Source organism: Lycium barbarum, chromosome 11 (genome assembly GCF_019175385.1).
Source record: "Lycium barbarum isolate Lr01 chromosome 11, ASM1917538v2, whole genome shotgun sequence".
Lineage (NCBI taxonomy): Eukaryota > Viridiplantae > Streptophyta > Magnoliopsida > Solanales > Solanaceae > Lycium > Lycium barbarum.
The window spans coordinates 29,725,019-29,748,769 of record NC_083347.1 but is presented as its reverse complement, the minus strand read 5'-3'; the positions used below and the strand labels follow the sequence as shown (position 1 = coordinate 29,748,769).

At 33.5% G+C, this 23,751-nt stretch overlaps 1 protein-coding gene and 3 pseudogenes across 1 annotated transcript; 1 reads left to right on the top strand and 3 right to left on the bottom strand.

The window, feature by feature from the left end:
* Positions 1 to 4,275: 4,275 nt before the first annotated feature.
* Positions 4,276 to 7,132, top strand: LOC132619658 (glutamyl-tRNA(Gln) amidotransferase subunit C, chloroplastic/mitochondrial-like). The gene is made up of 6 exons (XM_060334494.1): positions 4,276 to 4,320; positions 4,408 to 4,497; positions 4,600 to 4,640; positions 5,580 to 5,635; positions 6,300 to 6,351; positions 6,450 to 7,132. Exons 1-6 carry the CDS (start codon positions 4,276 to 4,278, stop codon positions 6,523 to 6,525), a joined length of 360 nt encoding a protein of 119 aa, XP_060190477.1. The 3' UTR covers positions 6,526 to 7,132.
* A 430-nt stretch (positions 7,133 to 7,562) lies between these two features.
* LOC132618309 (3-hydroxyisobutyryl-CoA hydrolase 1-like) lies at positions 7,563 to 8,719 on the bottom strand (annotated as a pseudogene).
* Positions 8,720 to 17,172: 8,453 nt separating this feature from the next.
* On the bottom strand, positions 17,173 to 18,328 carry LOC132618773 (3-hydroxyisobutyryl-CoA hydrolase 1-like; annotated as a pseudogene).
* A 3,584-nt stretch (positions 18,329 to 21,912) lies between these two features.
* Positions 21,913 to 23,030, bottom strand: LOC132618651 (3-hydroxyisobutyryl-CoA hydrolase 1-like; annotated as a pseudogene).
* Between the last annotated feature and the right edge of the window lie 721 nt (positions 23,031 to 23,751).

Here is a 23,751-nt window from a genome sequence, read left to right as displayed (position 1 = left end):
CACCTCGCTTGGGACTTTGTCCTAAGCCTTCTCAAGGTCAACAAACACCATGTGCAAGTCAGTCTTCTTGTCCCTATACTGCTCCACCAACCTCCTCACAAGGTGAATGACTTCTGTAGTCGAACGCCCCGGCATGAATCCGAACTGGTTCTCCGAAATCGAAACTAACTTCCTCATCCTCGCTTCCAGCACTCTCTCCCAAACTTTCATCGTATGGCTCAACAGCTTGATACTTCTATAGTTGTTGCAATTCTGGATATCCCACTTGTTTTTATACAACGGGATCATGGTGTATTATATATAAATATTTTTAAAATAATATTTTCTACTTTACCACCATATACAAGGGAGAATTTTCATTTTTTATAGTCTTCACATGAATTTTTTTATCCTTTTTTTACCTTTACTTAAAATTTTTATGACTTTATAAATTGTCACACATTTTGGTAAATTTTAAGAGCTTTTAGGGCTTTTTTATGCACTAAAAAAAGATGATGTCATAGAAAATGTTATAATGGCCCCCATAAAGCATACTCATACCTATTTGAGTTTTTTATGTGAAAATATTATTAAACTTGTTAAAATATATCATTGTTAAATACTTTAAAAATTTATCAAAAATGTAAATAATAGCCCTTTCGTGTCAATCGAAAAATGTATTCCGAAGTATGGTGGTTAATTAATCTAATTTTACATGCGCAAACTTTTAACATAAGATTATCTAATAAACTACTATATTAAAAGAGAAACTATTATATATATATATATATATATATATATATATATATATATATATATATATTCTAAAATGTTTGAAAAAACAATGTATTTAAAGAAATATAATTTGATCTCGATGCAGTAATAATACTAGACAATTGCAAAAAGTATATTTTTTACATTTTTTACTATTAAAATATTTTGTAAAAAACAGGATAATATATTTTATATAATTTAGGAGTAATAATTTTTTCAAATTAAACTTAAATTTTTTGTCCTAAATTATATAACATATTAACTATCCGGTATTTTGCAAAATATGTTTTGGTAAAAAATAAGTTAGCCAATATGAGTTCAATTCAAAGAACTCAAACGAAATTGATTTAACATATAAAAAAGCTCAATGTGGATCATCGGGGACCTAATCTCAAAAAATTAAAATTAGAAGAGCTTTCAATTATTGATTTTTTTTCCTAAAAAATCTTATATAAACTAAGAAAAATGTTTTTCGTTAACATACGTTTTTATACTTTGATATTTTAGAAGTCTTTCGAAAATATCAAACTGATGTTACAAGAATAAAGAACCAAGAGCAGAAAAAAATTAAAAAATATCAAATAATTGAATTTTTAATGTCGGTTTGGGGCAAGTGACACTAGTATTTAGTAAATATCATAAACTTAAGTAATCTTGCTGATTTTCCAGAAAATGTTTTTTCCAAATGAGACACATCTTTAATTAGCAAATAAGAGACCGCCTTGTTCTGCATAACAACATCTATCTATACTATTTCAAAAGCATGAATATAAATGTCGGTTAACCAAAATATCCTTAAAGTATTGAACGACTTTTATACCCTTCAAAATAACTTTTTCAAATAAATAATTCTATTCGACGTTGGATATAATTGTCATGTTAAAGACCTATTAGAACTTTGAATTTAATCATAACGACACTATAACGAATGTAAAAGATTCATATCAGTAAAGGAAACCTTTTTAGGACTCTCAATTCAAGTAGGATTGACTTTCTATATTAACTAATCGAATTTGATTGATCATAGGCAGGTTGGTACGTATAGAATTTGGTCATAATAATTGTACTAAATCCAAAGGAAGGAGCAAATTAGTTAGTTACAGAATTAGAAGTAAAATTTAGGTTAAAAAAGGAATTAGAAAAAAATACGAATTAGCCTAATTCTTTGTTTAATGATTTTTATAAATACCTTTCTTTGAATTCAGTTTAGTGAATTTTATAAATACCCTTACTAATATACTCTTTTATATAGTGAATTTTATAAATCTTTCTTTAATTAGCATAATATTTGTTGTTAGAGCATCAAATAAGTTCAATGACAAACACAAAATCTACGAGGTTGATATGTTTCATGGCTTCGAATTGCTACAAAAAAATTAAAATAAGGAGATAAACATAATTTCATAAATCACAAATGATTAGTGTTAAGAAGAGAAATATGGGTAAAGGTCTACGTAATTAATCCATTACAAATAATATATTTTGTCGAGCTAACTAGCTATTTAGAGTGTCATGACATATTTTCTGTACAAACTATAAGAATTCAGGTGAGAATTACACATTGGTTAACTTGGCCAAAATTGACTGCGTTTTATGTAAAAAAGAAAATACAAAAATAATTTGTGTGATAAACTTTAGTTAAATTGGATGATTTTTATGTAACAAAAAATAATTTTGTGTGATAAACTTTAGTTAAGTTGGATGATTTCTATGTATGAAAGATAATATCGCTTCTTTTACTAAACACAGAAAAGAATTTTTGTGTGGTAAACTTTAAGCTTGATGACTTTTATGTACAAAAAATTAAAAAGTGATTTTTGTATGATAAAATCAAAATTGGATGACTATTAGTTAGGATATAATTAGGGGAATCAACTAGATATGCTTAAATAAAATAGGAGAATAAGAAAAAGAAATTATCTATCTAAAGTTGATTGATTATCTTTTGTATGTCAATAGATATAAATTTTTATGTTGAAAGAAAATAAAATAGTTGAAATTATTTCTACGTATAAGCAATTCATCATAAAAACTACCATGAAATAATAAAATTTTACGATGATGGGAGGACTTTTTTTTTTTGTTTAAATATTGTATCTTACTTTTTTGATCAATTTATTTTTTTTAAAAATAAATTACTAAATATTCTTAACACCGTAAGATATTCTTATACTTTAATTTTGGTTAGTAATGGTATTCAACACTTTTATATTTGTAAATGACGATAAATAAATATGTGATCACTCAATCCTTAATATTGGATTATCCTAGTCGTAACATGTTTCTCATATGGGAAAAATAAAACAAAAAATATATAGCAGGAACATCTTCTTCAAAGAAGTATTAAGTGTATATAATCTTATATTACAGTAACATTTTTGTACCTCATAATCTATATCTATATATATATATATATATAATTATAAATAATTATCTAATATTTTTTGCGGTGATTGAGGTTGACAGGGAATAATGTGTGAGACATGTTTATAGAGACTAGTGTATTTAAAATATGTGTTTGATTTACACTAGATTATTTTGGATAAAATTTTAACTTTTTTTATTTTAATCTTGTTATTCTTAAAAGATTTTAGGGAAAGTGATTTAGAGAAGGAAAATATGTCATTTTATTTAACTTATCTTAAAATTATTTACATTAAAGTAAGAATTCAGCTAAATACATGATTAAATAATCTTACAATTTATCCAACAATTATAATTTCTTATCCTTGTATCAAATGATCCCCAAACATTCAAAATCTTACAAATGAAATTTATAACTCTCAATCAAAATTATAAATCTTCCATCTTCTAAGTTAAATGTGGAATTTTGAAAGGGATCAAATTAAATGTTTGTGTCTATTGCTTATTACATTAAAAAAAAAAAACTTTTTATTTTATTGAATTCGATTTAAAACTTTTGGATCAAAACATAATATGAATATATGTATAGAGATAACATGAATTTCTTAATTTTATTTTTAGAAATTCTTGTTATCTACTTTTACTTATTTTTTTAATATTTATTTGATTATGTTCGAGAGGATAATAATTTTTTTTTTAATAAATAACATACTGAAAATAGAATATATTATTAATTATATACATTGTTTTCTATTTAAAATTTTAATTTTACCTATATAATTTTTTTTTAATAGAAGGGATTCTCAATATTGATTTTATTTGCATTGCTATTATTAGTAGAGGCATGATTGACTTATTGAAAAAAAAACACCAAAGGATGTGTTGCAGCAGGCTGCTCTTCTCTTTATTAGAGGTTTCGAATTCGAGTCCTGGTTATGAAAAAATCTTTGGTAGGACGCACATCCCCAAATGAGGTCCTACACTGCGCGAATCCGGATATAATCGGGGCTCTAACGTAGGTACTACACATCGGCGGGAAACAAAAAAAGCTTATTGAAAAAAGATTTTTTTTTTTCGAAAAAAAACTATTGAAATGTTATATTCCTACTAAAGTAGTATCATCGTCATCCTCATCAAGCAAACAAACAAACACTATCCATGGCGAGTATCAAAACTTTGCATTTGCTAAAACCAGCAAGAATTGTGACTGATTCTTTCTTCTTCAGTGTCACTAAAAATGGTACTTCCTCATTCCCACTGGCAATTAAGCCTAAGCATTGGATAGCTTAGCGAAGTTACTCTGTGAAATCGAGTGCTTTAGAGCCTCCTGATATTCCTCGTTTGGCTGAAAAAGCTCGAATTTCGCTAACCCCTCAAGAAGTAATTAATACCCATTTCATCTTTAAGTTTATTGTTATTTCACTCATTTTTCAACAAGTAATTATGGTTTGTTTTATTGGGTCTTGATTTATTTGTATGCAGGTTGAAGAATTCGCTCCCAAAATTCGACAAGTTATAGATTGGTACCTCTCTTTCTCTGCATTTTTCTCATTGGTTTATATTGAAAAAAGAATTAAGATAGTGTTCTAATGATTGAAAAGTTGTTGACATTTTAATCTTCTTTAGTTATTTATTGATATTAAGATTATTAGGGTTATGTTTGTTAAAATTCTTCAAATTCAAGAGTTGATTTATATCTTGCTCTTAATTCAAGTGCGTCCCCTCGATTACGTTGCTATCGCAGTTCTGATTTCTTTTATGCTAAGTGTTTGGTAAAATGGAAGTTGAGACACTGAAACATCAGAATTTGCAAAGTAATGTGAACAGAAATTTTATTGATTTGGAATGGGCATTGATTGAATATTAAAGGTTGTATGTTTACTTATTTAATACCTTAGAGATGTTGTTATTTACTTTTATTTCAGTTTAGCTATGCTAAAGATAGTGTAGAGTTATATCTTAAAATGTGTCTTTTTCTTTTCCCCACTTTGCCTAGGGGAATGGGGTAATTTACCGAGTTTTTGTCTAACTAATCACCTAAATTTGCCTTCAAGTTCCGAAAAACAACGTTCAGAGTTTTTATTTCAAGTCAGAATTCCAGCTGTGCTAGAACTTTAAATAGTGTGGAACCTTTGAATCATGCTTGAGGCATTCGTCCAAGAACTTGGTGGAAACTTTAAGTATTTGTCTGTCCAAGCTGACCGAAGGCTGAAAAAAGCCTCAATCGATAATTCCATATACTTTTAGTGTTGGTACTTTTTGTAATTTTTCTTATAGTGCATTATCTACTTTTAGTGTTGTGATGCCTTTTGCAGAAATGTCGGGTAAGGCTGCGTACAATAGACCATTGTGGTCCGACCCTTCCCCGGACTCCACACATAGCGGGAGCTTAGTGCACTGGGCTGCCCTTTTTTTTTTTTTTTTTTATAGTGTTGTGATGCTCGCCTTCACTGGTGAAACAGGTTTGGACAACTTCAAGCTATCGATCTGGAGAGTATCGCACTAGCCATAAGGGCAGGTGAATACTTCAACTTCAACTTAATTGAATACTTCTCTTTGATTTTTTTTTCTTTTAAAGTTCTACTGTAATTTATTTTCTTGAAGATAAGGTCATATGGTTCTCGAAATGGTTTTTGCTTCATTCAGCATCAAAAATAAGAAAATGGTATAAGAATGCCTGTCTTTTCATCTCTAAGCATAAGCACCAAAACAGATTGGGGTGACCCGCCACCAGATATGCCATGCTAAAAGATTTCGTTGACTGATCCTTAGTGTCAGCCATTGGACACCCAACAATGACGAAATTTATCTCCTTGCAAATTGTAATGAACAGCAATTAATGCCTTCCTCATCCTTTTGTTCTCTTCTCTCATGTTCTAGTTTACTAGTGTTAACATGGGACAGTATCTTTAGGATGGATTCCTGGAAGAAGCTAACCATGCTAAGGTTAACAAACAATAAATTAAACAGTCAAAGGTTACCGTTCTTTTTGCATCTGGATCTTTCTTGGATTTAAAAACCTTTTGAAAGTTGAAACAGATTGTAAGAATCGAAATATTTTGTTGGATTTTCTTTGATGACTTGGTTGCTAATAACATGTAAGAGTGCAAGACTTTTGAACATCAAAACATTTGATGCAACATTAAATTTTATCCTTTTGGCAATTCTTTCCTGATCTGCAGATACTGAGGGAGATAATTTGCGCGACGACATACCTGAAAAGTTTGAGAATAGGTAATCTTGTTATCTTCCGTCTACTTTCTTTTACGTTATTTTGGCCCTGCGGTGTTCAGAGCAAACAAATGATTCTTGTATGCATTTTCCTCTATTAGGGAAGCATTGATTTCTGCTGTGCCAAGCTTGGAGGAGCCTTACATCAAAGTTCCCAAAGGGTTGAATAAGGAGTGACATTATTTAGGTAATTTTCGTTTCACTTCTAGGGGAAGACCATAATTTTATATATTTTGATCAGTAGATGGAAGGCTAGAAATCATAGCTCCAAGATCTTTTTCAAGATGTATCTTGATGCAACGTGTAAAACAGCCATGCTTCTGCTGCCTGTTAGTTATCTCTAGTCATTTTTTCTATTACTCATCTAAAGGTTTCCAAGTATCTGAATTGGTGTTCTTGACATTTCCTTCTTTTACAAAATTATCTATATCCATGTCATAGATTCCAGACTTATAACCTGTTTAACCGAGCTAAAATCTGCGTTTTGAGAAGTGTTGTTGTTGTTGTTGTTTTTTTTTTTTTTTTGAAAAAGGTGTTGTTTGTTAGAAGTGCTTTTTAAAAAGTATTTTTGGGGAGAAGTAGTTTGTGTTTGGCTAATCAATTTGAAAATCACTTTTCCGATATTAGAGTAGCAATTTGTGCTTGGTCAAAAGTGCTTATGAGAGAGCCACTTTTTTTCAACTTCTGAAAATAACTTCTACTTTCCTTCCAAAAATTATTATGAAGATGGATCACATATCATATAATTGGATTTTTTTTTGCCTAATTCAATTCCAAAAGCTTACTCAAGAGATGAGAAACTTTTGTGCGTAACTCAATCCCAAGAGTTAAATTCATAAGATAAGAATTGTCCAAGATCATATAAAGAGTTCAATTTTTTTTCCAGAGCAAGACTAGTACGCAGGTTCTCACATTGCAATAAATTAAGATCGATACATTATTTTTGAATACAGAAACTACATGGCAAATTATTTTAATAGTACAATCTACTGTTGTGCTTGAGGGTTGACATCGCAATTCATTCAAATGATGTGCATAGCTGTATACACAACTCTTACAAGTATTGTATAGCCATGTACCTTTCCTTAGGCTTGATTTTTGGCATTTCATACAATTGAGTGATGTGCATTTATTTGGTGTAACACTTCCCAATAAAAATAAAAGTTTTAAAATGATGTAGTGATCAGAGACAACAGGCTGTAGAGAAGTGAATTTTAAAGTTTGGCAATTGCATATGGAGGTAAGTTTGATCTTGGAGGCAGCTTTAGGTCTTGCCAATCTTCATCATTTATCTTGGAGAAGTAACGATCAACATCATCATCTGTAATTAGTTCCGGTCTGGAGGGCTCCCACTTAGGATTTCTATCCTTGTCGATGAGTATGGCTCTGCATCCCTATAAAAAATCTTTGCTGAATTCTCCCCTAAACACATGACAAGCCATCCTATACTCTCGAATAAGGCAACTACCAACACCCTGCAACCTCCCCTCTCTTATTGATCTCAATGAAATCTTTAGACTTGTCGGGGATGCTTTCTTCAGCGATTGGATGGTTGAAGAGATCCAGTACTCATCCTTCTTGTTCAAAGCCTCATAATTTTCAAGAGAAGATATGATTTCTTCGATTGTTCTCCGAGAGAAGCAATAGTCAATAATCTTCATCTTGTGATAAGACTTTTTGCTTTCAGCTTTGGTATGTTAGAGAAGCGACTAATGATGGCAGAAATAACATCTGGATCACTCGTACTGACTTTAATTAGTGCTTGTTCTAAAAATGGCAATCTCTCCGAGTGTACAAAATGAGTTGCTAGACCACAAGCAAGCATTTCAGCACCATCTAACCTAGCACCAGTAAGACCAGCATATTCCCCGAAGAATCCTGGAAGCCTAGAATAAAAGTAAGAAGCACCTACATCAGGAAAGAGTCCCAAAGCTGTTTCAGGCATAGCACAAACCGACTTCTCTGTTGCAACTCGAAATGTACCATGTACAGAGGCACCAAGTCCACCTCCCATCACAATTCCATCAAGGATGGAAACCTAGGGTTTACTATATGTTGCCATCACATAGTTAAGAGTGTACTCTTCGCGGATATAATCAGCACCCTATTTCCAGTTACTCTAGCGAATATTACGAATGACAGATGTAACATCACCACCAGCATAGAAAGCCCTTCCATTTCCCTTCAATATTATCATCTTCACATTTGAATCTCCTTCACTTGCATGGAAAAGTTCCAACAACCAAGATATCATTTGATAAGAAAGTGCATTCAACTGCTTAGACCTATTTAATATGAATGTTCGAACACTTGCTCTCTCCTCCACCAAAACCTCATTGGTTCTGCCATTGTTAGAAAATGTTTGAGCCATGGTATGTGGTTCTCAGCTTGTTTGGGAATTTGAGATTGACTAGCCGAGTGCTGCAAGTTTATTTATTGCTACAACCACGGGGCTAACTATGACCCTATTGAATACGTTCCTTCTCGATCTTTTAATTAAGTGGACTAACAGTTGTATGTTCCAAAATTATTTCGTGTATTACGACACGTTTCATCTTAGCCCCTTCTCCATGGGACCATTACCCATTACATGGTTTCTCCACGACACTTTGTTGTTTCTGAAGCACACGCACGCATATGCGGTGTACAATTTAATAAGGTGATAAGATTATCGAATATCGTCCTGCAAAGATGTGTGATTAATCATCCACTAAATTAAACTTATGTTAATTATCTAAACAAGAAATAAAACTCAAAGTTATTATTATCAACTAACTAAAAATAAAAATAAAACAGTTGAAGAAGAAAGGATAAAACTCAATGAATTTCAACTTTCACAATGGCTCTTAGCTCTCTCCAAATCAAAAGCTTTCTTCAAAACGTATTTAGAAACTATTTATAGGGGTAGGAAAAGTCCTAGACGAAGTAACCGAGTTCAAAAAGAATTGGGAAAAATTGAGCTCCTAAAATCGGCTTGGGACATAGCGACCAATGCTTTTTCTTGGCATATTGAAGTTCCGTAGGTGACTCATTTAACTTCAATGATTTTCTGCCTAACTTTTGCTTTCAACGTGCTTCCTTCGTTTCCTTACAAATTCCAATTGCTAAGATCAAAGAGCTACTTCAATTGTTCCTTCTTTTCTGCAATCATTACTTCATCCAATATCAACTAATGATTGCAAGTAATCACTATTTGATGATTGGATCCATTTTCCTTCCTTTAAATTCGTAAGTTTTGCTTCAAATTTCATCTCCAATATGTTAGAAAAGCTGGTAAATATAATTGAAGAAGAAATGACTTTGAGGCGTGAATAAATCGATTTTCCTTAAGGAGATATTGCCCGTATACATATTGGGAAAAATACAAGCAATTTCCTTCAGGATACAATAAAGCCCGTGTTATACCTGCAGATTTTTTTATATGCTACTTCAAAAGTGTCCTTATATTTATAGAATTTGAGAGATGACTTTTTAAAATAAATATGTCTTTTCATGAACAGATGTGTCTATTCAATTTAAGACCTCTTATATTACAAAATATCTAATAATCCCTCACTAGTTTGTAATGTTTCTTATAATATTATGCATACCGGAGAGTAACTTATACTGTAATAGATTTGAACATTCCATTAGTGTAAATATTTTAAAGTTTTGACGAAGTTATTGGTATCTTTAAAGATTTGAACTACAACTCCATGTGTCAAAACCGAAAATATCACACACATAATATTATTTAGTAGTTTAGAAAACTCAGTATTTGCTTTAGCACGTTTATGACCATGTGCTCATCCTGATACCATGAATACTTACAAGACCAACCCTTTTAAGTCTTGCTTTGAAGCGACACCACTTCAATATTCATATAGGTGAAATTAGTTACTCTGTCCCTGTAGCTGCAGACATTTACTAATTTCATTAAGATTAATTCAAACTCTTCTCGTAACAGTTTGCACTATGGAGTTTGTCACTATGCTCATGTTATTTCAGGCATTTAACAACTACTTAACTGCTCACATAACAGTATCCAGTACACTGGAATCAAGGCTTCAAATGAGGAGACTCGTGCTTTAGCAACACAAGTGACTTGTTATTACCCGTTGAACTTGTATTGTAAAAGTGTATACTAACTCAAAGTTGGGTTCCCATCACTTGTGTTATAATTTAAGGATTTTAGCCTTATTTCTTGACAATTTATTTGTATTGTATTTCTTCTCAATAAGTCTTGCAAGATCAACATAAATTATCTTCATGACAGATTGAAAAGATATCTTTTACACAGGCATGCTGCAACACATATGCCTAAAATTTTCAATGCATATGACTACTCTTTCCGTAGCTTCATTACATATATAAATAGCTTAGAATGATTGCATCTGTTGTGGTCACAACATTTTAATATCATATTTCTCAATCCATTATACTTTTCAAGCATTTGTATGGTAATTATATTCTTATTCCATTGTGGAATACAAGTTTATTTTGATGCTCAAATTATAGCACCTTCACTTGTATAACAAATCCAACTTATATGGATATTTTATCATTATCATAGTTGGTTCTTCACTTTATAGATCAAGAATCATGAAACTTCTTGTCTTTCCGAATACTTGTCTTTCAACAAACACAACACATCTTATTATGAAAAGTCACAATCTTTCCCTTTCACGAAAGAACACAATTTTTCTGAAAAGATTCATGGCAAACCATATTCAAATTTTAAATTAGTTATTACATCAACTAATCATCACAAAGACCTACCAAATTATGAATTCATTCACTGCCATGTATTGTCCATCAAGGATTCGTGGGAGTTGAAGAACTATAAATTTTAATTAATTTATATCCCAAGTTCTTCAAAATTATATTAAACATTAAATTCAATATTGTCTTTAGTCGTAAGCCATATACCCTCACACTTTAAATATTGTAATTATTTCCCCGATAATCATATGGAGAACTCAAAGTTAAATAATAACATCAAAATAATTATGTTTTTGCACACCGAAGGAATTGGACTGAAACGAACTAGTAATAAGTTATCCTAAATCGTCGCCTATATCATCTTCCATGTTCAACTACAAAGCAGAATTACTTTGCACATGTTTAAAAAGATGACTAAAATCATTTGACCCATAATTTTAGAAACAGATTACCATAAATTGATGCCATTACTAGCAGTAGTAATATAACTGCAATTTCTGTTTCTTTAAGTTAAAAAAGTCTTTCTTTTCCCTTACATAAAAAAGAAATTGATCTTTTTCCTTTCCCCAATTAGACAATTCTAGATGGTTTTGGTGAACCAATTTTATAAAACATTACTTCCATGATCTCAAGATGGTTAAAATTGTTGGAAATCTTCCGGAAAATACTCGATCACGAACATTGTAGGGAATTCTTGAACAATCTCATAGCTTGAGGCGTCTCAATTAAGACACTGTCTTTAAAGATATTTCACCTGGTATAGGTGTATCCACATGATTCAACAAGTTCTTCTAGTACAAAACTAGGAGCTAGAATCTAACAAAGATTAATCAAATGAAAAACCCAGCACTACAAAAGAAATGAGAAGAGGAAAGTTTGTTTTCTTCGTTTTTCTCTCATCTGGAAAATACATAAGATATATAATATATATAGGGTTAAGAAACCATCTCATGGGAATTGGATGAAAGGCCAGCAACGGTCAGAAGAGTAGGATATAATGACAATTCAATGGTCAAATTACCATTGTCAAAGAGTAACGGTTTTTGGTTTTAAGGAGGAGTAATATTGGCTAATAAAGGGGTTTAATGCTAATCAAGTCAAATGACCAGCTATTGGAATAGTTAATGATATGTTAAAGATGCAAACAATTTGATAATGTCGGAATTGTTTTACCAACAATTCTTTTTGAGATATTAATAAAAAATCTTCAACAAAAACTTCAAGTATATATGTTATCCATTCAAATAAAATAATTCATATATATCATCATCTTATAACTTGAAAGTAAACTTCACATGATCTTTATGCAATATAGTTATGCCATAATCATTTGCTTTGGCAATAAATAACTAAACAACAATTATGTCATGTATGTTATGCCTAACTGTAGAATGTTTTTCAAGATATCACAAAACAAATTATCTACCCTGACACTTATATCAATTGTGTTTCATCAAAAACACAAAGGATAGAAATTCATAATAAAAAATAAGTAAAGTTAAAAAAGCAGAACCCGATATTTGCCGCTTTTTTCTTGATTCGTTGACTTGATTGAAGTTGTTGCCCGTAGTAAATGCATACTTTGATGCAAGTTTGAAGATTGCAAGCCGTAGATTTTAAAATTTGGTGAAACCAAATTCCACCAGTGAAGTGCTTTTGGTGCTGCACGGTTGAAACTTGAAAGCCCCAACACTTGTTTGATGAATGTTATACACCATCTCACAATGACATCCATTTATCCACCGATTCACAAACTTAAATATTCACAATTTATCAACGTTGTAGGTTGTTAACAATTTTTTATCAATGCACTCTCTCTGTACAGGCGATGTATAATTTTGAGTTCATCATCCCCTTTTTATTCTCTGGATTCGCCATTACAGTAAAATATTTATAGAATATCTCTTTAAAATTGTTAGAAAAACAGGTAAATATAATTGAGGAAGAAATGGCTTTGAAGCGTGGATAAATCGACTTTCCTTAAAGAGATATTGCCCGTATACATATTAGAGAAAACACAAGCAATTCCCTTCAGGATACAACAAAGCCCGTATTATACCTGTAGATTTTTCTATATGCTACTTGATAAGTTGTGGATTTTAGGTTTTTTACTCCCACTACTTATACTGTTTTCGGAGTCTTTTCAAGCATTTTTCTGTATTTCTATTAGGTTGTTGTGTGTTTTTAGGTTTTTTTGAGTCAAGGGCACAAAAAGGACAAAATGGCAGAAAAAAAGGAAAAGAGCTTAATATGCGACCAGTATGCGGCGCCGCAAGTGCGAGTTGAGCCGCATACTAAAGACAAAGAATTTCCAGAGAGGTTGTCAAAATGCAGCAGTATGCGTCGTGTATGCGGTACCGTAAACTCAGCTATGCGGTCGCATACTCCACCTCAGAACAACCAATGATTGGAGAAAAATGCACAAAGTTGCGAAGAACATGCGGCACCGCAAACTCAACTTGCTGCCGCATGACGAAGTTTCACGGAAGAGGATGCGGCCAGTATGCGGTCGCGTACTCCTGGACCGCATACTCTGTCCGCATTGCGTCATTTAATGCCAAACATGCACTTTTTGTCCCCCTTTTATAAATACTAGTTTTAGGTTTTTGTGCACTTTCATTGAATATTCTCTCCACTTTCACTTTTTGTCTTCCATTAGCATTAAAGGCAAACTTTGTTGGTTGGTGAAGATTCTCACACTCTTTTTGTCATCTTCTACATTAAACCAATGTAAGCATTATGAATACTTTCTTTATCTTTGTTTTGCATTTAATGAAGATGAGTAGCTAAACCATTTAGCTAAGGTTATGGGACCAAATAGTGTGGAACCTTTGAAGCTTGCTTGAGGTATTCGTCCAAGAACTTGGTGGAAACTTTAAGTATTTGTCTGTCCAAGATGACCGAAGACTAAAAGTCTCAATCGAAAATTGCATATACTTTTAGTGTTGGTACTTTTTGTAAATTTTCTTATGGTGCATTATCTACTTTTAGTGTTGTGATGCCTCTTGCAGAAATCTCGGGTAAGGCAATAGACGCTGTGGTCCAGCTAGGGGTGGGCACAGTATGGTATATACCGAATACCATACCGATACCGAAGTTTTTAATACCGCGGTTTTAGTATTATGGTATTTGGTATGGTATTTGGTATGAATTTAAATTTTCTTTGGTATTCGGTATGGTATTTGGTATTTATAAAATGGATACCGAAATACCGTATACCATACCGAAGTTTATACTACATATATACAATCCATATATATTATATTTACTACTGCTAAATATATAGACTAGTTTTCGTATAAAAAATTACATCACATCTCATTTAATGCCAATTTGTATCTAATAGAAAATTGTACCATCAAAGCTAACTTTTTATCCAATATTTTCATGCTTTTAGTCTTTCACATATGCTGAGGCCTAGAAGCAGCCTTTAATTTGTCTCTGCTATTTTTCCAATACATTAAGACTTGAAATGGTGGAAATGGCCTATTCTCTCTACTGCTGAATGAAATTTTTGGTGTAAAATTGTTTAGGACCGAAGATTATACTTAATTTTGGCTAATGTTGTTTAGACTTTGAAACTTTGACTACTCTATCGTGATTCAAATGTCCGTTGTGCAATTGATTAACGAAGAAAATTGCTTGTACTTTCTTTTAAATACGTCTATTTGTGTATGGTGTTAGTTTAATATAATTGAGAAATCTCGAAGTCATAATCCTTTATTACATGAGTATATACGTAAGTCGAAGTCAAATAAACTATGGTTACCGAATTACCGTACCGTGAAATACCGAAACCGAACTTAAAAATACCGAACCATACCGAATTAATTTGGTATGGTAATGGTATCGTATTTTTAAAAACCGAATACCGAAGTTACCGAACCGAAGTTTCAAATACCGTACCATACCGTACCATGCCCACCCCTAGGTCCAGCCCTTCCTAGAACCCCGCGCATAGCGGGAGCTAAGTGCACCGGGATGCCCTTTTTTTATAGTGTTGTGATGCTCGCCTTCACTGGTGAAACAGGTTTGGACAACTTCAAGCTGTCGACCTGCAGAGTATCGAACCAGCCATAAGGGCAGGTGAATACTTCAACTTCAACTTAATTGAATACTTCTCTTTGACTTCTTTTTTTCTTTTAAAGTTCTACTGTAATTTATTTTCTTGAAGATAATGTCATATGGTTCTTGAAATAGTGTTCGCTTCATTTGGCATCAAAATGAGAAAATGCTATAAGAATGCCTGTCTTTTCATCTGCAACCATAAGCACCAAAACAGATTGGGGTGACCTAACAATGAAGAAATATATCTCCTTGCAAATTGTAATACATTAAAATAGAACAACCATTAACGCCTTCCTCATCCTTTTGTTCTCTTCTCTCGTGTCCTAGTTTACTAGTGTTAACCTATGACAGTATCTTTAGGATTGGATTCCTGGAAGAAGCTAACCATGCTAGGGTTGACAAACAATAAATAAAACAGTCAAAGATTTCTATTCTTTTTGCATCTAGACCTTTCTTGGATTTAAAATCTTTTGAAAGTTGAAACAGATTGTAAGAATCGGAATATTTTGTTGGATTTTCTTTGATGATTTGAGTATTAATAACTAGTAAGAGTGCAAGACTTTTGAACATCAAAACATTTGATGCAACATTAAATTTTATCCTTTTGGCAATTCTTTCTTGATCTGCAGATACTAAGGGAGATAATTTTGCGCGACGACATACCTGAAAAGTTTGAGAATAGGTAATCTTGTTATCCTTCATCTACTTTATTTTATGTTATTTTTGCCTTACGGTGTTCAGAGCAAACAAATGATTCTTGTATGCATTTTGCTCTATTAGGGAAGCACTGATTTCTGCTGTGCCAAGCTTTGAGGAGCCTTACATCAACGTTCCCAAAGTGTTGAATAAGGAGTGACATTATTTAGGTCATTTTCGTTTCACTTCTACGGGAAGACCATAATTTTTATATTTTGATCAGTAGATGGAAGAACAAAAATCATCCCTCCAAAGTCTTTTTCAAGATGTATCTTGATGCAACGCGTAAAACAGCTATGCTCCTGCTGCCTGTTAGTTATCTCTAGTCATTTTTTCTATTACTCATCTAAAGGTTTCAAGTATCTGAATTGGTGTTCTTGACATTTCCTTTCTTTTACAAAATTATCAATAGCCATGTCATAGACTTTTTAATTAAAAAAAAAAGACTTATAACCTGTTTAACCGAGCTTCTAGAATCTGTGTTTAGAAAAGTGTTGTTTGTTAGAAGTGCTTTTTCAAAAAGTATTTTTGGGGAAAAGCAGTTTGTGTTTGGCTAACCAATTTGAAAATCACTTTTTCTGATATCAGAGTAGCAATTTTTGCTTGGTCAAAAGTGCTTCCGAGAAAAATCTATTTTCTTCCAACTTATGAAAAATAGCTTCTACTTTCCTTAAAAAAAAGAAAAAAAAAAGAAAAGGAAAGAGCAGTCCGGTGCACTAAGCTTCCATTATGCGCGGGGTCAAGCGAAGGGTCGGACCACAAGGGTCTATTGAACGCGCCTTACCATGCATTTCTGCTAGAGGTTGTTCCCACGGCTCGAACCCATGAAGCATCTACTTTTCCTTCCAAAAATAATTATGAAGATGGATCACAATTCACATATCATATATTTAAAAAAAAAAAGATTTTTTGCCTAATCCAATTCCAAAGCTAACTCAAGAGATGAGAAACTTTTGTGCTTAAGTCAATCCAAGTTAAATCCATAAGATGAGAATTGTCCAAGATCATATGAAGAATCCAACTTATTTTTCTCAGCCAAGACTAGTACGTAGGTTCTCGCATTGCAATAAATTAAGATCGATACATTATCTCTAATTACAGAAACTACATGGCAAATTATTTAGTAGTACAATCTACCATTGTGCTTGAGGGAGGTCATCACAATTCAATTAAATGATGTGCATAATTGTATACACAACTCTGGCAAGTATTGTATAGCACTATATCTTTCCTTAGGCTTGATTTTTGGAGTTTCATACATTGGAGTGACGTGCATTTATTTGGTGTACCACTTCCTAATAAAAATAAAAGTTTTAAAATGATGTAGTGAAGAGGCAACATGCTGTAGAGAAGTGAACTTTAAAGTTTGGCAATTGCATATGGAGGCAAGTTTGATCTTGGAGGAAGCTTTATGTCCTGCCAATCTTCATCATCTATCTTGGAGAAGTAACGATCAACATCATCATCTAATTAGTTCCAGTCTGGTGGGCTCTCATTTGGGATTTCTATCCTTGTCGATGAGTATGGCTCTGCATCCCTCGAAAAAATCTTTACTGAATTCTCCCCTAAACACATAACAAGCTATCCTATACTCTCGAATAAGGCAACTACCAACACCTTGCAGCCTCCCCCCTCTTATTGATCTCAATGAAATCTTAAGACTTGTTGGGGATGCTTTCTTCAGTGATTGGATGGTTGAAGAGAACCAGTACTCATCCTTCTTGTTTAAAGCCTCATAATTTTCAAGAGAAGATATGATTTCTTCGATGGTTCTCCGAGAGAAGCAATGGTCAATAATCTTCATCTTGTGATAAGGACTTTCTGCTTTCAGCTTTAGTATGTTAGAGAAGCGATTAATGATGGCAGAAATAACATTTGGATCACTCGTATTGACTTTAGCTAGTGCTTGTTCTAAATATGGCAACCTCTCCGAGGGTACAAAATGAGTTGCTAGACCACAAACAAGCATATCAGCACCATCCAACCTGGCACCAGTAAGGCCAGCGTATTCCCCCAAGAATCCTGGAAGCCTCGAATAAAAGTAAGAAGCACCTGCATCAGGAAAGAGCCCCAAAACTGTTTCAGGCATAGCACAAACCGACTTCGCTGTTGCAACTCGAAATGTACCATGTACAGAGGCACCAAGTCCACCTCCCATGACAATCCCATTAAGGATGGAAACCTGGGGTTTACAATATGTTGCCACCACATAGTTAAGAGTGTACTCTTCCCGCATATAATCAACACCCTATTTCCAGTTACCTTGGCGAATATTACGAACAATTGCTGTAACATCACCACCAGCACAGAAAGCCCTTCCATTTCCCTTCAATATAATCATCTTCGCATTTGAATCTCCTGCACTTGCATGGAAAAGTTCCAACAGTCGAGATATCATTTGATAAGAAAGTGCATTCAACTACTTAGGCCTATTTAATATGAATGTTCTAACACTTGTTCTCTCCTCTACCAAAACCTCATCGGTTCTGCCATTGTTAGAAGAGGTTTGAGCCATGCTATGTGGTTCTCAGCTTCTTTGGGAATTTGAGACTGATTAGCTGAGTGTTGCAAATTTATTGTTGCAGCCCCGGGGCTAATTTTTTCCATTGACCAACGACCCTATTGAACTCGTTTCTTCTCTGTCTTTTAAGTAACTGGACTAACAACCGTATTTTCCAAAATTCTTTCATGTATTACGACACGTTTCATCTTGGGCCCCTTCTCCATGGTACCATAAACCATTATGATGTTCGGACAAAAATGCATATATTTAATCAAGTTGCCTCACATTCTAGTACTTTTAATCGTCTTTTGAGCATTATTATATTGCTTCATGCTTAATATTATATTTTCAATGTGTAGAATTAACATGGTATGAAGATTTAGAATTTTGGAGCAAGAAAATTAGATAAAAAACGTGAAGTGGTAATTGGAAAAGGAGCAAAAACAATTTGTGACGATCATTATTAATGATGTTAATGAAGAAAGGAAGGAGCTGAAGTTTTCTACGTGAAGAATTAAATGATGGGAGCAACAAATGGAGCAGTAACAATAGAAGACAAAATTGAGACCTCAATTCATGGTGTAATGATTGAAATATTAAAGGTGCAATAATTGGCTGAAGTGTAAACGTGGCACAAGATGAAGGCAACAAAATTTGTGGAACAAAAAGAGGTTGAGGCTTCAGTTGTGTCTGTCCATCCCGAGTCCCTGTTAAATCCTCTTGGGGCGCCGCCTGGGGCGATGTCCAGGGCGGCGCACCAATCCATTTTTTCGCTGTGTTTCCCGATCCGATTTGGATTTAATTTTTAAAAGCCTAGGCCTTTTAGTATCCTATAAATACATATTCTACACGGTTTTTACACAACTTTGGATAACTTAAAACCCTTAGTTCAGAACTTTGGATCTAGAGAGAACTTGGAGCTGCTGTGGAGGCCGTAGTTACAGGGTTTTATCTTCTCTTCTTTGTATTACTCATTTTTTACGTTTTTATTCGGATGATTTGTTGTTTTTCCTCCATGTCTATGTGGAGCTAAACTCTTTAGTTCTAGGGTTTTGATACAAACATGAAAGTTGACGTTTGATTATCGTTTCTATCTATTAAATTTTCATATTTTTGGGTTGCTTATTTATTCTTGTGCTTAATTGTTTAATTACTTGATCACTAATTAGATACTATCTGTGGCGTGTGAATTGAACTAGGGATAGGGAATTTGCATGCGTAATAAGAATAAATAGAGCTTGTTCGATTAATCGTTTCGCTACTGAGGATAGGAATATACCCTTTAGCCTTATTTAGTTGAATACGGAGAAGTAAATGCGTTCTTGTTACCTCTGGTGACCATAGGAATATAGGCGTTATAGTAGCATCTACAGGCTTGTGAGCAACTCGGAAGATACTCATAAAGTTATAATTAACCCGTCAACTAGTAACCCATAGGTATAACGATTTGAAGACTCAACTGGATTGTTAGTGGTCATAGCCTTAGATCTATTTCTTCTCTGATAAAAATTCGTCTTTCTTGGTTGAAGTTCATTATTTGTTTTCTTTTATTTTTATTTAGTTTATAAATATGAATTTGGATTTTATTTCTTGTTTATATAATTAGCATTAGTTTAATTTAGTAAATAGTTAATCATAAGTCCTTGTGGGTACGATAGCTAGACTTAAATCCTATATTACTTGTACGACAGCGTATACTTGTGTGTGCGTTTGGGAGCAACACATTACATGGTTTCTTCACGACACTAGTTGCCAAACGCACAGTCAAGCATACGCTGTTGTTTCGTACAAGTAATAAAGTGACAAACAATCAATTAAATTAAATAGAACAACAATTAACACCTTCCTCATTCTTTTGTTCTCCTCTCGTGTTCTAGTTTACTAGTGTTAACCTTTGACAGTATCTTTAGGATTGGATTCCTGGAAGAAATTAATCATGCTAGGTTGACAAACAATAAATTAAATAGTCAAAGGTTACTGCCTTTTCGTATCTGGATCTTTCTTGGATTTAAAAATCTTTTGAAAGTTGAAATAGATTGTAAGAATCAGAATATTTTGTTGGATTTTCTTTGATGACTTCAGTATTAATAACTAGTAAGAGTGCAAGGCTTTTGAGCATCAAAACATTTGATGCAACATTAAATTTTATCCTTTTGGCAATTCTTTCTTGATCTTCAGATACTGAGGGTCTGAGGGTGATAATTTGCATGACGACTTACCTGAAAAGTATTGAGAACAGGTAATCTTGTTATCCTCCATCTATTTTATTTTATGTTATTTTGGCCCTACGGTGTTCAGAGCAAACAAATGATTCTCGTATGCATTTTCCTCTATTAAGGAAGCATTGATTTCTACTGTGCCAAGCTTTGAGGAGCCTTACATCAAAGTTCCCAAAGTGTTGAATAAGGAGTGACATTATTTAGGTAATTTTCGTTTCACTTTTAGGGGAATACCATAATTTTATATATTTTGATCTGTAGATGGAAGACCAGAAAGCATCCCTCCAAGATCTTTTTCAAGATGTATCTTGATGCAACGTGTAAAACAGCTATGCTCCTGCTGCCTGTTAGTTATCTCTAGTCATTTTTTCTATTACTCATCTAAAGGTTTCTAAGTATCTCAATTGGTGTTCTTGACATTTCCTTCTTTTACAAAATTATCTATAGCCATGTCATAGGCTTTTTAATTTAAAAAAAAAGACTTATAACCTGTTAATCCAAGCTTCTAAAATCTGTGTCTAGAAAAGTGTTGTTTGTTAGAAGGGATTTTTCAAAAAGTATTTTTGGGGGGAAGCAGTTTGTGTTTGTCTAATTATTTTGAAAATCACTTTTTCCGATATCAGAATAGCAATTTGTGCTTGGTCAAAAGTGCTTCCGAGAAAAAAGAAATACTTTTTTCCAACTTTTGAAAGATAGCTTCTACTTTCCTTAAAAAAAAAAGACAGTCTTGTGTACTAAGCTCCTGCTATGTGGGGTCCGGAGAAGAGCCGGACCACAAGGGTTTATTGTTTGCAGTCTTACCCTGCATTTCTGCAAGAGGCTGTTGCTCGAACCCATGAAGCATCTACGTTTTCTTCCAAAAATAATTATGAAGATGGATCACAATTCATATATCATATAATTTAAAAAAAAAAAAAAGATTTTTGCCTAATTCAATTCCAAAAGCTAACTCAAGAGATGAGAAACTTTTGTGTTTAACTCAATCCCAAGAGTTAAATTCATAAGATGAGAATTGTCTAAGATCAAATGAAGAATCCAACTTATTTTTCCCAGCCAAGACTAGTACGTAGGTTCTCGCATTGCAATAAATTAAGATCGATACATTATCTCTAATTACAGAAACTACATGGCAAATTATTTAGTAGTACAATCTACCATTGTGCTTGTGGGTGGACATCACAATTCAATTAAATGATGTGCATATTTGTATACACAACTCTGGCAAGTATTGTATAGCACTATATCTTTCCTTAGACTTGATTTTTGGCATTTCATACATTGGAGTGACGTGCATTTATTTGGTGTACCACTTCCTAATAAAAATAAAAGTTTTAAAATGATGTAGTGAAGATGCAACATGCTGTAGAGAAGTGAATTTTAAAGTTTGGCAATTGCATATGGAGGCAAGTTTGATCTTGGAGGCAACTTTAGGTCTTGCCAATCTTCATCATCTATCTTGTAGAAGTAACGATCAACATCATCATCTGTAATTAGTTCCAGTCTGGAGGGCTCCGACTTGGGATTTCTATCCTTGTCGATGAGTATGGCTCTGCATCCCTCGAAAAAATCTTTGCTGAATTCTCCCCTGAACACATGACAAGCCATCCTATACTCTCAAATAAGGCAACTACCATCACCTTGCAGCCTCCCATCTCTTATTGATCTCAATGAAATCTTAAGACTTGTCGGGGATGCTTTCTTTAGCGATTGGATGGTTGAAGAGATCCAGTACTCATCCTTCTTGCTCAAAGCCTCATAATTTTCAAGAGAAGATATGATTTCTTCGAATGTTCTCCGAGAGAAGCAATGTTCAATAATCTTTATCTTATGATAAGGACTTTCTGCTTCAGCTTTGGTATGTTAGAGAAGCGATTAATGATGGTAGAAATAACATCTGGATCACTAGTATTGACTTTAATTAGTGCTTGTTCTAAAAAAGGCGAACCTCTCCGAGGGTACAAAATGAGTTGCTAGACCACAAGCAAACATTTCAGCACAATCTAACCTAGCACCAGTAAGACCAGCATATTCCCCGAAGAATCCTGGAAGCCTAGAATAAAAGTAAGAAGCACCTGCACCAGTAAAGAGTCCAAAGCTATTTCAGGCATAGCACAAACCGACTTCTCTGTTGCAACTCTAAATCTACCGTGTACAGAGGCACCAAGTCCACCTCCCATGACAATTCCATCCAGGATCGAAACCTGGGGTTTACTATATGTTGCCATCACATAGTTAAGAGTGTATACCTCGCGAATATAATCAGTACCCCATTTCCAGTTACCGTGGCGAATATTACGAACAATAGATGTAACATCACCACAAGCACAGAAAGCCCTTCTATTTCCCTTCAATATTATCATCTTCACATTTGAATCTCCTTCACTTGCATGGAAAAGTTCCAACAGCCGAGAAATCATTTGATAAGAAAGTGCATTCAACTGCTTAGGCCTATTTAATATGAATGTTCTAACACTTGCTCTCTCCTCCACCAAAACCTCATTGGTTCTGCCATTGTTAGAAAATGTTAGAGCCATGGTATGTGGTTCTCAGCTTGTTTGGGAATTTGAGATTGACTAGCTGAGTGCTGCAAGTTTATTTATTGCTGCAGCCAGGGGTTAATTTTGTCCATTGACCAACGAAACACGTTTCTTCTGTCTTTTAATTAACTGGACTAACCTAATGATCCAAAATTCTTTCATGTATTACAGCACGTTCCATCTTGCCCCCATTCTCCATAGCACCATTACCCATTACATGGTTTCTTCAGGACACTAGTTGCCAAACGCACACTGTGGATAGTGAAATTGTATTAAATTTAAATCTGCTAGAAATTCGGATTATATTAAATTCAAGATATATTAGTCTAAACAAATATTATGGATTAATATAATTGGATTAATTATTTAAGTCCAATAAATATGGATTAGATTAATGATCCAATTTTTGTGGGCTAGTCCATTAATGTCACGCCCCGAACCACGACCTGGGCGTAATACGACGCTCAGTGCCTGACTGCATGTGACCGAGCGAACCACATGGCTTGTTGAATCATCATGAGGCATACATGAGCGGAAATATAATGTGAAATGCATGACAAGCTTTTGTAAAACATAGTAAGTCATAATATTAAACATAAGTACTTGGTTAAGTCATGAATGCGGACAATATCATGAATGAGCCGAACCGGCTTACCGACTCTGGAAGTCTAACATAACA

Bases quoted from the DNA above. Each gene is read 5' to 3' on its own strand.
- LOC132619658 (XM_060334494.1), top strand. From the start codon at position 4,276: ATGGCGAGTATCAAAACTTTGCATTTGCTAAAACCAGCAAGAATT. The intron at 4,498-4,599 runs GTAATTAATACC...ATTTGTATGCAG, and splicing joins TTTCGCTAACCCCTCAAGAA to GTTGAAGAATTCGCTCCCAA. The intron at 6,352-6,449 runs GTAATCTTGTTA...TTCCTCTATTAG, and splicing joins CCTGAAAAGTTTGAGAATAG to GGAAGCATTGATTTCTGCTG.